At 32.8% G+C, this 14,468-nt stretch overlaps 1 protein-coding gene across 1 annotated transcript; it reads left to right on the top strand.

The window, feature by feature from the left end:
- The first annotated feature begins 5,893 nt into the window (after positions 1 to 5,893).
- LOC140974424 (transcription factor TCP5-like) lies at positions 5,894 to 7,782 on the top strand. Its single transcript, XM_073437873.1, has 2 exons — positions 5,894 to 6,135; positions 6,273 to 7,782. Exon 2 carries the CDS (start codon positions 6,386 to 6,388, stop codon positions 7,403 to 7,405), a length of 1,020 nt encoding a protein of 339 aa, XP_073293974.1. The 5' UTR covers positions 5,894 to 6,135; positions 6,273 to 6,385; the 3' UTR covers positions 7,406 to 7,782.
- Positions 7,783 to 14,468: the final 6,686 nt, after the last annotated feature.

The following is a 14,468-nucleotide window of genomic DNA, read 5'->3' as shown; positions in this document are numbered from 1 at the left end:
GGATGGATGTATTAATTAATTAAGCTTTGTTAATCCCATCTTGACCAACGAACATTAATTAATTCCTAATTGCTCAACTTGCAACACTAATTGCGTCCAGTTTTCCAACTCATACTTTCTGTATAATTATCTGATTTATTTTTTTTAAAAAATAAATCTGAAATTTGCATTCTGATACCATTAAATTATTATTTATTATCGATTTTCAATCTTCCTTATTCAAAACATCAAAATAATTATAATAATTTTTGTTTTACCAAATTTTTAGTTTATCGAATAAATGGATCCAAATATAATTATTTAATAGGTAGATTGAAGTCTGGGCCACAAACCTAAACAGAGAGAATATCCGCAAAGAAAGGAGATGTGTAGTGGGGCCCGGACAAGTCGTTAGATAAGCATTTAAAAAGGTTGTTGGACACGTGTTGCATTCCTGATGGACTGACGTGTAAATCAGAGAACCAAATGATCACGTCATGCGGCGTTCGCACGCATGTGACGTGTCAGATATATCTCCGTCCGTACGAACTCTGGAATTTTGTGGTGACTTAGATATTTTATTTTTTGAACAATATCAGACTAGATATTATGGATATTCCTAAAATTTAATTATTATCCGGTACTTAATTTTAACAAGTTAATATAATGAAAATATAGTATTTATAAATTATAAGAGTGGGGTCAGATCTTAATTTGTGAGACGGGTCAACCCTACCCATATTCACAATAAAAAGTAATACTCTTAATATAAAAAGTAATATTTTTTCATGGATGACCCAAATAAGAGATCCGTCTCACAAATATGACTCGTGAGACCGTCTCACACAAGTATTTGTCAAATTATAAAGGGAGTGGTGAATTCTGAACTTTTCAAAGTTTTGATAGAAAAAGTATAAAAATCCATACCCGACCCGTACATTTAGGGTGGGTATGAGTGAAAAAAAAAATGGGTCTAAGCTCGGGTACGACTTACGAGTATTAAATTTAAGATAATTAGACATGATTTTAATTAATTGAATCGGGCTTGATTTTTAAAAGTCTGAGTCCATAGGGTTTTTGGATATTAGCCCGATTTGCCATTTCTCATTTACTGCCATCGTCTTTTATGAGTCCGATATATGTTCCTTTATTAAATATTAAAATAGGTATTTTCTCATGAATTTATTTTCATCTAATTAATAAACTTTACATCTTATCAAAAAGCATAAAGGAATTATGGTTATAGACTTACCAGTTAGCTAATATTCAATTTTTGTTATAATCATTTAATAATTCTTGCAGTTAAATTTTCGAGATAAAACTTTGTCCAATTTGTAATATTTATTCAAATACACACTGTTTTTTTTTTTTTTTAAAAAAAAGCTGTTCTTCTTGAAGTGGATGTGAATAAATCGTCAAATCTAGTTTATTGTTTCAAATTTTGATAAGTTACATAGTTATATATATTATACACGAGCAAATTTTATCTTGATTAAAATTAAATTGTATAAAAGTATAAGTTTTTAAATTTTCAAAAATGTATAATGAAATTTAAGTAGCTATAAAAATGGTCCAGAGATGCATCCATGAAAACTCCAGAACTTGATGCAAGCCCACGAGTTTGCAATGGATCCCTTACGGAGTTGGAATGGATGTGAACCACCGGAGCTCTACTTTATTTATATTATTTTTTGGGGTGGAGGATGAGTTTTCGTTATAATAAAGTATCAAATTCGAGAATTTATCATAAACTTGTGATCTTAACTTTATATAAACTTGACAATCTTTCATTTATTTTTGTCATCTTTCACCCTAAGAATGTTCATCACAACAATAAATGCGATGGATATCGCAATTTTGCGTTTTCTTTGTAGTGATTGATATACATTTGAGAACATTTAATATAGAATTAAAAGACATCAGAAAAACCCAAATTAAAAATATTATGACTATGATAACTAACTAATTTCAGAGACCTCGATTTTAAATGGAAAATTAATATGCAAGCAAGCATCAGCATCGCCTTAACAATCGGTTGTCTTGTTTAGTTAGCTTCTTTAATAAGAGGCAAATTTTATAAATAGTGGACATAGGTAGTTGTCTGTCTTTTCATTTTATACTCACGTCCCAATTTATTAAGTTTCGAAAAACAAGCGACAATATTTTGAACGAATTAAATTTAAAAAAAAATTAAGAAATTTGTCTGTAAACTCTATTTTTCTAATAATATTTTTTAAAATATGTGTTAAAACAAATAAACCCGGATGGATGGAGTATTAAAATAAAAAAATATATAGTAGTAATTAATATCTTTTGAAATTTAGTATATTATTGAAAAATAATGAAAAGATCCAAACATGTACATGATTTAGGATTTAGAAAACCCAAAAATGAGACAATAAAATGAAATCCGGCCCTTCATTCGAGCAATTTGGCAGAATTGTGTTATCTTCTGTTGATGAAAAAGACATGTAAACCCTACCAAGCTAGCTTAGCTACACGCTCACATTTGTACGTATATTTGTATAGATATGCCTTTATGCATGTGCGTGTGTATGTAATTGATATATAATGGGGGTTTTAAATGCTAGCAGTACTGAATATTAATGCAGCCACTGATGGGCAGAGAAAGCTGTGAAGAATCGCAGATACACCCTTCACCATGCCAGTGATATTAATTATCATTATGGTAATGATTAAAAAATAAATAAATTGAAAATGATTATTGTTATATATTTTTTAAAATGGTTCTAAATAATAATAATAATGAAATATTGCAAATTTAGTCTTATATGTTTATCTATATGTGATTTCGGTTATTTATATCATTCAATTTTAGACTTAATAATGTATATTTCAAATTTTGGTACTTTTTCCTTGAATGCTGATACATCGAAGCCATGATCGTGTAATATCAGCGTACATCAGTTTCATGTGAAGAAAATACTGATTAAAATTTGTAAAAAATAAAAGATAATAAATTAAAATTGAAATTTGACAAATCAAAATATCAAAGTCATATGAATACACGTAACTAAAATTGTTGTATCCTATATAAACAGTGAATTAGTACTATTTCTTATGTCCCTGAACATTCAGAGCTTACTTTCGAGTACACGTGCGCGGCTAGCACGCCACGATTAGATACAATTTCTACAAAATCTTGGCCTGCATGCGATCACCTGCCCATAAACAATAAAAAGCTAGTTTGATGCTTTAATTTTGTATCCGCCAATAAATATTTTTCGATTAATTAAGGTATAGGAACATAGGTTATAAGGATACAAAAATAAGGGACATCTAAAATTTAAGAAGTAACTGGAAACAAATGTGAGGATAGTGAAGTAAGGAGTACTTGAGTCATGTGAGCTTGGTATGTGTATTAATTTAAAAAGACAAATATGTATAGGATCTGCTGACCATTTATTTATTATTAGTAATTATGGAATTGGGGCCTGGCCTTTTATAAAATAAAAATATATAGTAATAATGCAAATAAGAAATAAAAAGTAATTAAATACACTCCAAATAAATTAAGGGCAAGAATATGGTTTTCAATTTTAATCAAGTGAGTAATTAATGAAATTTTATAATATTTAAAATGCTATATAAATACAAATTTTATACGTGTAATTTGAATATTTTCCGACTTGTAGTTGGGCTAGTTAAGAGCTAAATGAATAGCTTTAACTACGTGGGAGTATTGAATTTCTTGTGTATATATTAATTAGCAAGAGACATTAATTATGTCAAAAATAAGAAATCAACGGACTTGTTCAACAATTTTGGCATTTGAAGATTTCGATATTTTTTTATTGTATTATCGAGGGAAATATTGATTTGGCCAGTTTCTAACAAGAAAATTAATAACATAATATAAATCTTTAATCTTTAAAATTTAGCTGAAAAATATTTAATTTAGTTTAGAGAATATTTTTTAAAATAATTTTTATATCTTTCGGGAAAATGTTAATTTTTTGAAAAAACCATCCAAAAACCATGTTAATTTAGTTTAGAGAATATTTTTTAAAGAAAATTATATAAAGCAAAAATGATTTTCTTTACTTTGTATAGACAAATTAAATTTTAATATAAAGCATAATTTTAAGTATAGTACTAAAATTTTACATAAATATAATTATATCGGAATAATTTCTTTTCCATCAACTATTATTTTTGATAATAGATTAAAAATCACAAAAATATCAAATATACACTTGCCAAAAAAAAACATAAAATCTCACACCTAATAGTATAGTATAGTATAGTATAGTATAGTATAGTATAGTATAGTATAAATATTAATATATACGTAATAAAAGGTGCGGTCCTCTCGTAAATTAATTAATAAAATGAAATGGAGAGCTACGAATAAATTGATGGTTGGTTGGTCCCCACAAAAAAAATGATAAACGTGACCTGTAGTCTGGACAAAGTCCACAAATTTTAAATCTTTATTTAATGTAATTAATTTTATTAGATTTTTCGTCTTCACTTGTATGATTTTGTCACTTACTTCATATTAAAATGGGAAAAAAATATTTTATTGGTTTTATATCTTTGTCTGTCAGTTAATTATGTTATCAAGTTTCAGTTTTAATCATGCATATTTCAATTTTTTGTAATTTTAGTCATTTTTATCGGAAGTATTGATGTGGCACTATACGTCATTGTCACATCAGCACTGCATTTGTGCTACGTCAGAAAAATAACTAAAATTGAAAAAAAAAAACAAATATTTAACAATAAAGAAGACCAAAATCACAAAGATACAAATATAATGTACAAAACAAAAAATAATTTTTCCTATTAAAATAATTTTGCATATGCAACGTAAATATATGCACCAGTTATCTAGCACACATAAGGTAATATATATGCTCTATTAATTTTACGGTCTGCTGATCTAATATTATATTTAGTTTTTTTTTGAAACAAAATATTCATTCTTCATAATATTATATCTAGATATAAAATTATAAAAATATCATATATATATTTTTTTACTTTAAAAAAAACATAGAGCTAGAAATACTAACCAGCACTGTACAGCTCGAGTGATTTGATTCGCAATTAATCTATCGCCATCTATATTTTTTTTACTAAAACAACCAACACTTAAATCATATGCACTATGTACTTATTGTAAAAAAAGTTGGGAATGTGCGAAAGTCTTCGTAAATAAACTATTTTTTTTTAAAAAAAATTAGATTCATAATATTTTGGAAATATGCATTTAATTCATTCCTTCCTTGAATCTCATTTATTTCGAGAGTTTTGACAGACTAATAAAAAAGAGGAGGATATATATGAGCCGATCGAGCCTCCTACAAATTACAACTACTCTTCTTGCACCGTAAATAAAGTACGTAAATTAAACCGCATACCTTTGAAATAACAACCTATCAAATTAAGGTGTTCAAGTCACCTTCAAAGGAAAGACAGGGATTGAGAAATGGTTTTTAGCATCTTTAGGAGCTGTTTTTAAACACTGCTAAATTTTTATCAGCAATTTTAAAACCACTCCTTTTGGTGGCGCATTCTCCTATATTTTATAAGAGCGAGTTGTATAACTAGTGGAGCTTCAATTGAATGCATGAATAGGAAATCATAGCTAGCATCGAATTCATCAATCCATGCCAAAATAAATGTTTATTTTTTGATGCATTCTTAAGAAAATATGCTAAGAGTAGCATCGAACTGATACGTACGAGCCTATTTTTTTTAACATTGCAGTGCATCCATCTGCCAAGCCACGTGATAGAAAATTTAGCCACTTAAATTCCTTTTGTAGATATCGATGAGGAAAACTTTACCCATTAAATTAAATTTATCGGTAACAACTAATACCCGCGGGGTTTGTTTTGACCAACACATTTGATTCGTAGCTCACGTAAAGAGTACGCGTGGCCGCCTCTGCACCATTCTTTTATTCTTTCCAATGGAGAATGGTCGGCTCAGGCCGAGCATCTTCTTTGCTCCAAGCACAGAATTAACTTGATTATATATAAATAAATACATAGTTGCAAATATGCTTAGTACGAAAAATCAATTATCCTATCTGAAGATAGCTTGCTATGGCAAGTACGTTTCCTGGCAGATTTCTTAATCAAGAAATGTTTACTGAATTAGGAGCTCCATAATTCCATTTTTTTGGTTATGTAAGTGTTAAATTTCACATCATTTGCAGTTCAACATATGTTACGTATTCATAGATTTCATGGAAAAAGATTCTGTTATTCAATATTCATATGATATTTAAACCTTTTTTTCATGATCAATATGCACGACAGGTAGTTTTGGAGCTGGAATTGGGAAGTTTTCTGCAGGATGGGTTCAAGATTTAGAAAGTTTCATCGATTTCATTAGCAAGTAAATTCATTTCCTTGAGTTACACAATTATCAGATGAGAGACGTAAGGGAAGAAGAAGAAGATTATAACACAATTCAGGAGATCAGCAGCACAAGTACTACTACCTCTATGGCCTCATCGAATTCAGCATCATCGTCGTCATGGTTTAGTTTTAAGGATCCCCGGATCGTACGTGTTTCTCGAGCTTTTGGTGGCAAAGATAGACACAGCAAAGTATTTACTGTGAGAGGTTTGCGCGACAGGCGAGTGCGATTGTCGGTTCCGACTGCGATACAATTGTATGATCTTCAGGACAGGTTAGGGCTAAACCAACCAAGCAAGGCGGTGGACTGGTTGCTTAATGTTGCAAAACATGAGATTGATGAATTGCCACCACTCCGATTCCCGGATGGAAGATTTGGCCAAAATCTTCATCACAATCCAGATTTTCTTGAATTTGGGGGCTCTCGATCTAACAAAGAAAGCTTCAAGATCATAGGCAGCCCGGTAAACTGGGATGATCCGATGAAATATTCTAAGTCAGATGTTTTCTGGGGGAAATCTAAGGATGTTCCAGATGGGAAAAGTGACCATAGAGATGGGAATTGGCCAAGAAATCAAGAGGAAAGGCAATTCAACTTAGAAAAGCAGGGTGCATTTGTTGTTTCTGCTGCGAACAACCTTATTTCTAGGCCAAATCCCTCTTCATTACCAATTTTTCTCGATAATACTACATCTAATAATCAAGTTTTCAGATGGGATCCTTCCAATTTAATTCTATCTCAACCGTCGGATCAAGCACGGGAAGATTTGCACAATATCAGCCTGATGCCAATGGCAGGTTCTCATCAAATTCTGGTGCATCAATCTGCAACGAGTTCACATGAATCTCATTTCCCTTCTTCAAATTCAGAATTCGATCCGAAACAACTGAATTTTCAGGCTTCACAGTTATCGGTTTCTCCGATCACTTCAACTGTTGATGACTCCCATGCTTCTCAACCGGTAAGGCCATCTCATTTCAGTGTAACTGCAAATCTTCTCCCTTCACAAAACAACGCGGAACATTCTTAGTTACGATAGCCACTGCTCTATTGGTGAAGCCTTTTTTTTTATTAAAAATAAAGATTCGATTCGAATTCATCGTTCTGGGAGAGGTACTTCGAACCACTCGATGCGTTTATACTTCTTTCATACTGGATGAATGTGTAAATTTGTTCATTGCTGAAAATATAATTGTAATGAGTTACAGTACTGACCTTCACATAAAATTATATGGTTGAGAAATGACAAATTTTCCTGTTTTGAGTATATTTTCTAAGATACTTGAATTTCGAGCCTGTAAGCTCTTTTTACTGACTCCTGCTGTGTATAGTTGAATGTTTGATTTATGTCGTTGATACAATATTTCAAACTTACGTATCTCCAACATTTTCTCATTCCATGCATTCGGGACTTTGGGAATAGAAACAAAAAACCCTAAATAACCAACCCTTCCCATATATATCCGTTTAGGCCTGCAGCTTATATTCCTTTTCTAGTTCATATATTTGCAACATGAGGAGTAGAAGAAAACAATGAAAAAGGGTTTTTAGTTTCTTGGGCTGATAAGATAGGCGTGGAAATGTCAATTTTTACGCAAGATCCAAGGAAATAATTAACACGCAGAAAAAAATGAGCCTAATCTTGAAGTTCCCGTGGCATGAAAGAAAACTGGAAAAGATAGCGTGTGGTCCTAATCTTGAAGTTCCCGTGGCATGAAAGAAATCTGATAATCGTCCCTGAGCCCCATACTCCTGCATCACCAACTCAGCCATCTCAGCTCTTGTCACTGCATCCTCAAATGATACCGGGTTATTTGATTGCACACGATCAAATAACTCTAACTTCAACCCTTTCAAGAAGTGCCTCATCTTCGCATGAACATTCGTAGCAACATGTGGCACATATTTCAGCAATGCAGAATATCGAGTCTCATACTCAGCAACAGACATACTACCCTGTCTCAAATCTTCAAATTCTTTCTCTTTCTGTTGCCTGGCTGCTATAGAAAAATATTTATCAAGAAAACGAGACCGAAACACATCCCAATCAACAGTACGGCCCTGGGCTCTCAATCCGGCCTCAGTCGTCTGCCACCACAATAGTACATTCCTCGAAAGCTGAAATGTAGCCAATCGTAACCAAGCAGACCTAGCACACGGAGCAATCATAAAAATCTGCTCTATCCTCTCAATCCACTCCTCTGCTCGCTCGCCCGTCTCGGAGCTATCAAATCTCGGCGGAAGATAACTGCTGAACTGTGCCAAAGTCAACTCACCAGGCAATAAAGGCTGATCTGCAAGTGCCTGTCCCATAGGAGGAGATGGCAATGGATTCATCTGCCCAAACCCACTGTCAACCTCGTCCGTTTCCTCGTGTGGATGTACCTGTTCTCTAGCTGCCATCACTGGAAATCAAATTGTTAATCATAACATTTAACAATTACAATCCAGTAATCATCAGCACACTTTTCGCACGAAAGCACACGCAACTAAGGACCAATCAATCATATCGAGAAATCATCAATAACAAGTCAAATGCACGGACACACGCAGATAATAGCGTCATCCAACTCCCTCATCACAAACCCAACTCCTAACCATCCCAGACATCTAACATATGCTCTGATACCACCAAATGTGGCGCCCCAAACCTCGCCACGTAATCATACAACATGTGACGTCATATGCATAAAAATTTTCTTTTCAACGACGTAATAATATAATGCATATACGACAAAATAGTGCAATCACCACACTATCTACATCAGTGTAGCAGAAACAATATAATAAATACACACATACAACTCAAATAAGACAATAAACTATACTGTCTCTATCTACTATCAACTACAGGACTGTTTGACTAGACACACCTAGTCCTTCACCACTATTCTGTCTCACAGCAGAGTCCTGTAACCTGTCCAACAGAAACAGCCCCCAAAGGGTGAGCATACACAACAATCATCATCGTAATACATAACAGTTATATTATCAACAATATAAAATATAACTGGAATGATAACAGAAATACTCCCTTTGCTGTCTCTGGACAATCAAACCACCAACGATATCAACGTCATCACTCCCATACTACTGCAACAACAACATCGACGATACGTCGCACCCCAACACCGGCGACAGCAATATCGTCGAACGAATAACATCAACGATACGTCGCACCCCTACTCCGGCGACAGCAATATCGTTGAACGAATAACATCGACGATACGTCGCACCCCAACACCGGAGACAGCGATATCGTCGAACGAATAACATCGACGTGACGTCTCCCAACAAACAACAACCAACAATATCAACGATAATAAACAACAACAGATATAATATCAAATCACCCAATACCAGTGATTTATCATCGTTCAACACAATAGTATTCATCAATACTAAACAATAACAACATATGCTCGTACGTCAACACGTACCTGATAATCGGGTATATATATAATCTGGCTATTTCTTTGATCCTGAGGCTTGTGATGTATCTAAATAATTCAACAACAATTATTAGATCATTGTCACCGTATCAACACAATCATAACAACCTCAATATATCACATCAAATAGCCCAACAACAAGTAATTCAAATTCTTATCGTTCATCAATTTCATATTCTAGTGTATTTAATTCACAATACTACCATCAAATACACCCTAATTAATTTAACATCAAATAATAGACTATTTTACAACATCCGTCAAATTACGAAAACGTTATATCAACGTGTAGCCTATACTTCGTAGACTCCGAATATATAATCAGAATTAATAACAACTGACAAACAACTCTCTAATCTCAATCCAACGATCAAAATCCCTAATTATAATAAATTAGGCATAATGCGAAACAACAACACAATAATCTTCTCTACTTCGTTAAGATCATACACTATTCAACAATATTCAATTTATGTATGATTTAACAATTTATCGGATTTATTCCAGAAATCGACGAATTTCAAACATCACCAAAACTATAAAATTTATACCTCAAATCGAAGACCTCGTGTCAACGATTCCAGAACTGAAGTCGGTTCGTCGATTGGATAAACCGATAAGTCGCACGATTGAAAAGAAAATTTAAAACTGTATTTTCTTTTCTTTCCTCTACTGTTGCCTCTCCCTCTCTGTTCGTGGAATTGGAATGAATTTCAATTCCAAGTCCACCGCCTCACGTTTTATTTTTATTTTTATTTTTATTTTTTTTAAATATATTATATTATATTAATATNCATATATAAACACATACATTATACGTACACATGCATGGGATGGGACCATATGCAAAGGTCTCGTAGAAGGGTCCCCATGGCTGCTACTGTTGGGTGTCGGGGTGTCTCTGTTGTTATATTCAGTCGGCCTAATAAGCCAATTTACTTTAGGGTTGAGTGAGGTTCGTGCATTGTTTTTCCATCCTATTGCTTCAAATTCTATGAGAATAGTTACTTTCCACAAAGAGCTTTAGAATAACGATTTAAACGCATATTTTTTTTAGAAATACAAAAATTTTGGACTTCAAACTATGCATACTAAAGAGCCATCTTCAAGGATATTTGGCCAAATTGCCCAATATATATAGCTAATCATCACAAAATATTAATACTATTGTTAGTTTCTTTCCTGTTACGGTCCTTCGTGTCGAAAAATTAAGATTTTATTTGGACAAATACTTATAAAACGTTTTTATAAAAGTGATTTTTACAAAATATTTATAAAATGTTTTCAAAGTTGTTTTAAGAACAAGTGTATTTGGACAATTATTTTATAAAAACGTTATTTTACAGTTAAATAGTAATATGTTTTGATTTTCCATCATTGTTTTCATTTATAAAAACATCAAAAAAATCTATTATTTGTTCTTTAAAAACAATACTTGAAGAACACGTTTTTATAAATATTTTTCAAAAACGTTTTACAAAAACTTATTCAAACACATACTTTAAGTTTTTTTCAGTTATAAAAAAATTCATTAAAACATTTTTAAAATACTTTACCAAACAAAACCTAAAATATCCTAAAATGTGAAACATGACTTCTAAAATCTTGTATTTTCCACACGGTGGACATTTGACTTTTCAATCCTACGATCTTTAGAATAGATACATATTCTCGTGCCCTCGAGAATTGACCATATGGCAAGAAAATGAACTTATATTTCTAGAAACAGTCGTGGATATTTTTGAGCTGGTTCGTCCGATTTTAAAAATATCTTATGCCAATTTGAATTTATCAAATCGATGCTCTCGAACATGTTTAAACTTTTTTTGTTGTGAGTTCAAGCTAAAATTATTTTGTTTGATAGTTCACTACAAGAAAAATGATTTTTCGCAGCACGTCATCAACGGCGTGCATTAAAAGCACGCTGCGAATATTACTTTTAATGGCGTGCACTCATATGTGTGCTGTTGATATTATTGCACTTGACAGTATTAACGGCGTGCTTTAAAAGCACGCTGCGGATAGTAATATCCGCAGCGTGCATGTAAATGTGCGCCGTTAATATTTAGCGACGATTTTTTGAAAACCGACGCAATATTTATATTAGCGATATAGCGACGGTTAAAATTATTTTGTTTGATAGTTCACTAAATTTTTTTGTTGTAGTGGTTTGTGAGACGCGAGTAATATTTTATAAAAATAATATAATTACATATTATAATAAATATATTTTGAGTATTTATTTTCGAATAACTCATAAACATGTTTGAATATTTTGAGTTGAGCTTGAGTTTGAACTGAAAACAAAGCTATAAAAATTTTCGAGTTTCGAATCCGTAATTTGGAACCAGTCCATTCCGATTTACAAGGTCGTATTAATATTAATTAAATATATTTAACCTAAGGGATATATAGTGGACACATGAAGATTTTAAGTTTGCAAAATGAGTAAAGGGTCACTTGAAATTCAATTTTGGCCAAGTTTAGAGTTCTGACGTCATTCATTATTCAAAATGACATACATATTGAGTATGGACCAGATGAAGTAGTTGCCATGAAAATCATGGACCAATAGGCCCAGTTATGAGCAAGCCCACAAAAATGGAAGGAAGTGGCTCGAAGGATTGCTTCAATATTATGATTGGCTCTTTTAACTGTAATAAAAAAAAAAAAAAAAAAAAAAAAAAAAAAAGAAAAAGGCCGGGGCCAACACTTACAGGAAAAAATGAGAGTTCATATTTCATTCTGACCATTTTGATTATCCAGCTTACGTCCCCGATGACGTTTCAATTACTGGAGGTTCCCTGGCTACAAATCAAGGGCAAGTCTACCATCTCAAGTCCCTGCACTCCATATAAAGGTTTTCAAAAGTACATGGAGGCTGGCCCTTTCACCCTGCTAAGCGACTTCAGTGCTTCTTCACTAACTGCTGATGCTCTTGGCTTGACTTCTATTATTAAAGAATTCTATATAAGCGTACAAGAAAATTAACCACTGCATATAATTTTTACTCCTACAAGTATTCAGTCAGGGGATACTTATAATGTTTTCCTAAATGGTATTGAGATAATCACAGTACCTTTAGGCCATTCTTATTTTCATGTTGATGGAGATATTGGAGCCCAAATGCTCAGACGTAAGTCTTAAACATATCTATGTAGATAATAGCACCGCGTTTGAAATGGTTCGTCGGCTGGTTCTGTTTCATCGGGCGATGATATTAATGATATTTTTGGGGTGTGGGGAACTGTTCTTGGAGCAAAAGCAAATCAGTTCAACAATATTATGTGGACAATACCAGTGGATGTGGGATTTAGGTACTTGATCAGGCTTTATTTCTCAAATTTAGGGCTCAAGTTCCTGCAAGAGATTGGTTCTGTGAATTTCAATGCCCTGATTAACGAGTTGACTGCTGACAGTGCTCTAGAATTGGACAGAGAACGAGATACCAATAATATCGAGGTGTACAAGGACTACATAGCGATGTTGAATGGGCATAAACAAGGAGTTAAACATGATATTTTGGTTACTTTGCAGACGTACAGTGAATTCATAGATGAATATGGTCCTTTCACAGGATTTGAGATACTCGAGCTGAGCAACCATGACAATAGTCTTGCTTGACCAAATCCTTGGCATCCTGCTCGGGATTTACAATTCGGTAGTTTCCAAATTTTACACTCAGCTCTTGGTCACATAAATTCCTTTGTAACTATTTCAATAATTATAATTGCTTTGGCCAGCACCATTATTCACAAGCTTCGAGAAATTTGGTAGGAAAACAAACCATCATGTTCATGTCGTCATTTTTCACTAATCGAGATGCAATTAGTCACCAAAAATTTTAGTCATCATCTTATCATTGGTAATGGTGGATTTGGTAAAGTCTATAAAGGCCTCGTTGATCATGGTATGTGGGCTCGAAACAAAATTAGAGAAGGAGAAGTTGAATTGATTGTAGGAGATAACAATTGATGCTTCATGTACTGATGAAACTAATTTATATGCTGATGAGCAAGCAACATGGATCGACGAGCGTATTCCTACATCTCCACCAAAAGAACAAACTAACAACCAAATTGATTATGATAATCTTTCATATTAAAGAAAGGATAAGAAAAGTCTTAGCTTATAAATCCTCGCGGATCATTTGGCCATGGGATGTCTTATGGAAAAGAGTTGAACTGTCCAAGAAAATTGAAAACTCAATATCAGGTGAATACTATATTGACATGAAAAAAACATATTTTTCCATAGTCTGCTCATGGAAATCATGATCCAATTTCGGAGAATTTCTTTTATCAATGTACCTTAACTTGAGCCTCATGAAGAGGCCTAGAACTCAAGAGAACTCGTTTAGTAATGAAACGCCAAAGTTGACATGCATTTTTTTAATGAAATTATCTTGCAGAAATTTGTAAAGACATAAACTTGACTAAATATGACTGGTTAGTGATTGTGTCAAGCCACTAATCAGTTCTCATCTTCATATAAGATTGGAGGATCTGGATACGGTCCCAGGTATTATAAGGTGAGTTTCTGGAAATTGACCATTTTATTTATTTTCCTCTAATTTAACAAGAAATGACTCGAAGTTAGTCTGAAAATTTTAAAAAACATAAAACATGTTAATTAAAAATA

This window comes from Primulina huaijiensis, chromosome 3 (assembly GCF_012295235.1).
Source record: "Primulina huaijiensis isolate GDHJ02 chromosome 3, ASM1229523v2, whole genome shotgun sequence".
Taxonomy (NCBI): domain Eukaryota; kingdom Viridiplantae; phylum Streptophyta; class Magnoliopsida; order Lamiales; family Gesneriaceae; genus Primulina; species Primulina huaijiensis.
This window is presented reverse-complemented; position numbering and strand designations above follow the sequence as displayed.

Coding starts and splice junctions, on each gene's coding strand:
- LOC140974424 (XM_073437873.1), top strand. CDS start 6,386: ATGAGAGACGTAAGGGAAGAAGAAGAAGATTATAACACAATTCAGGAG.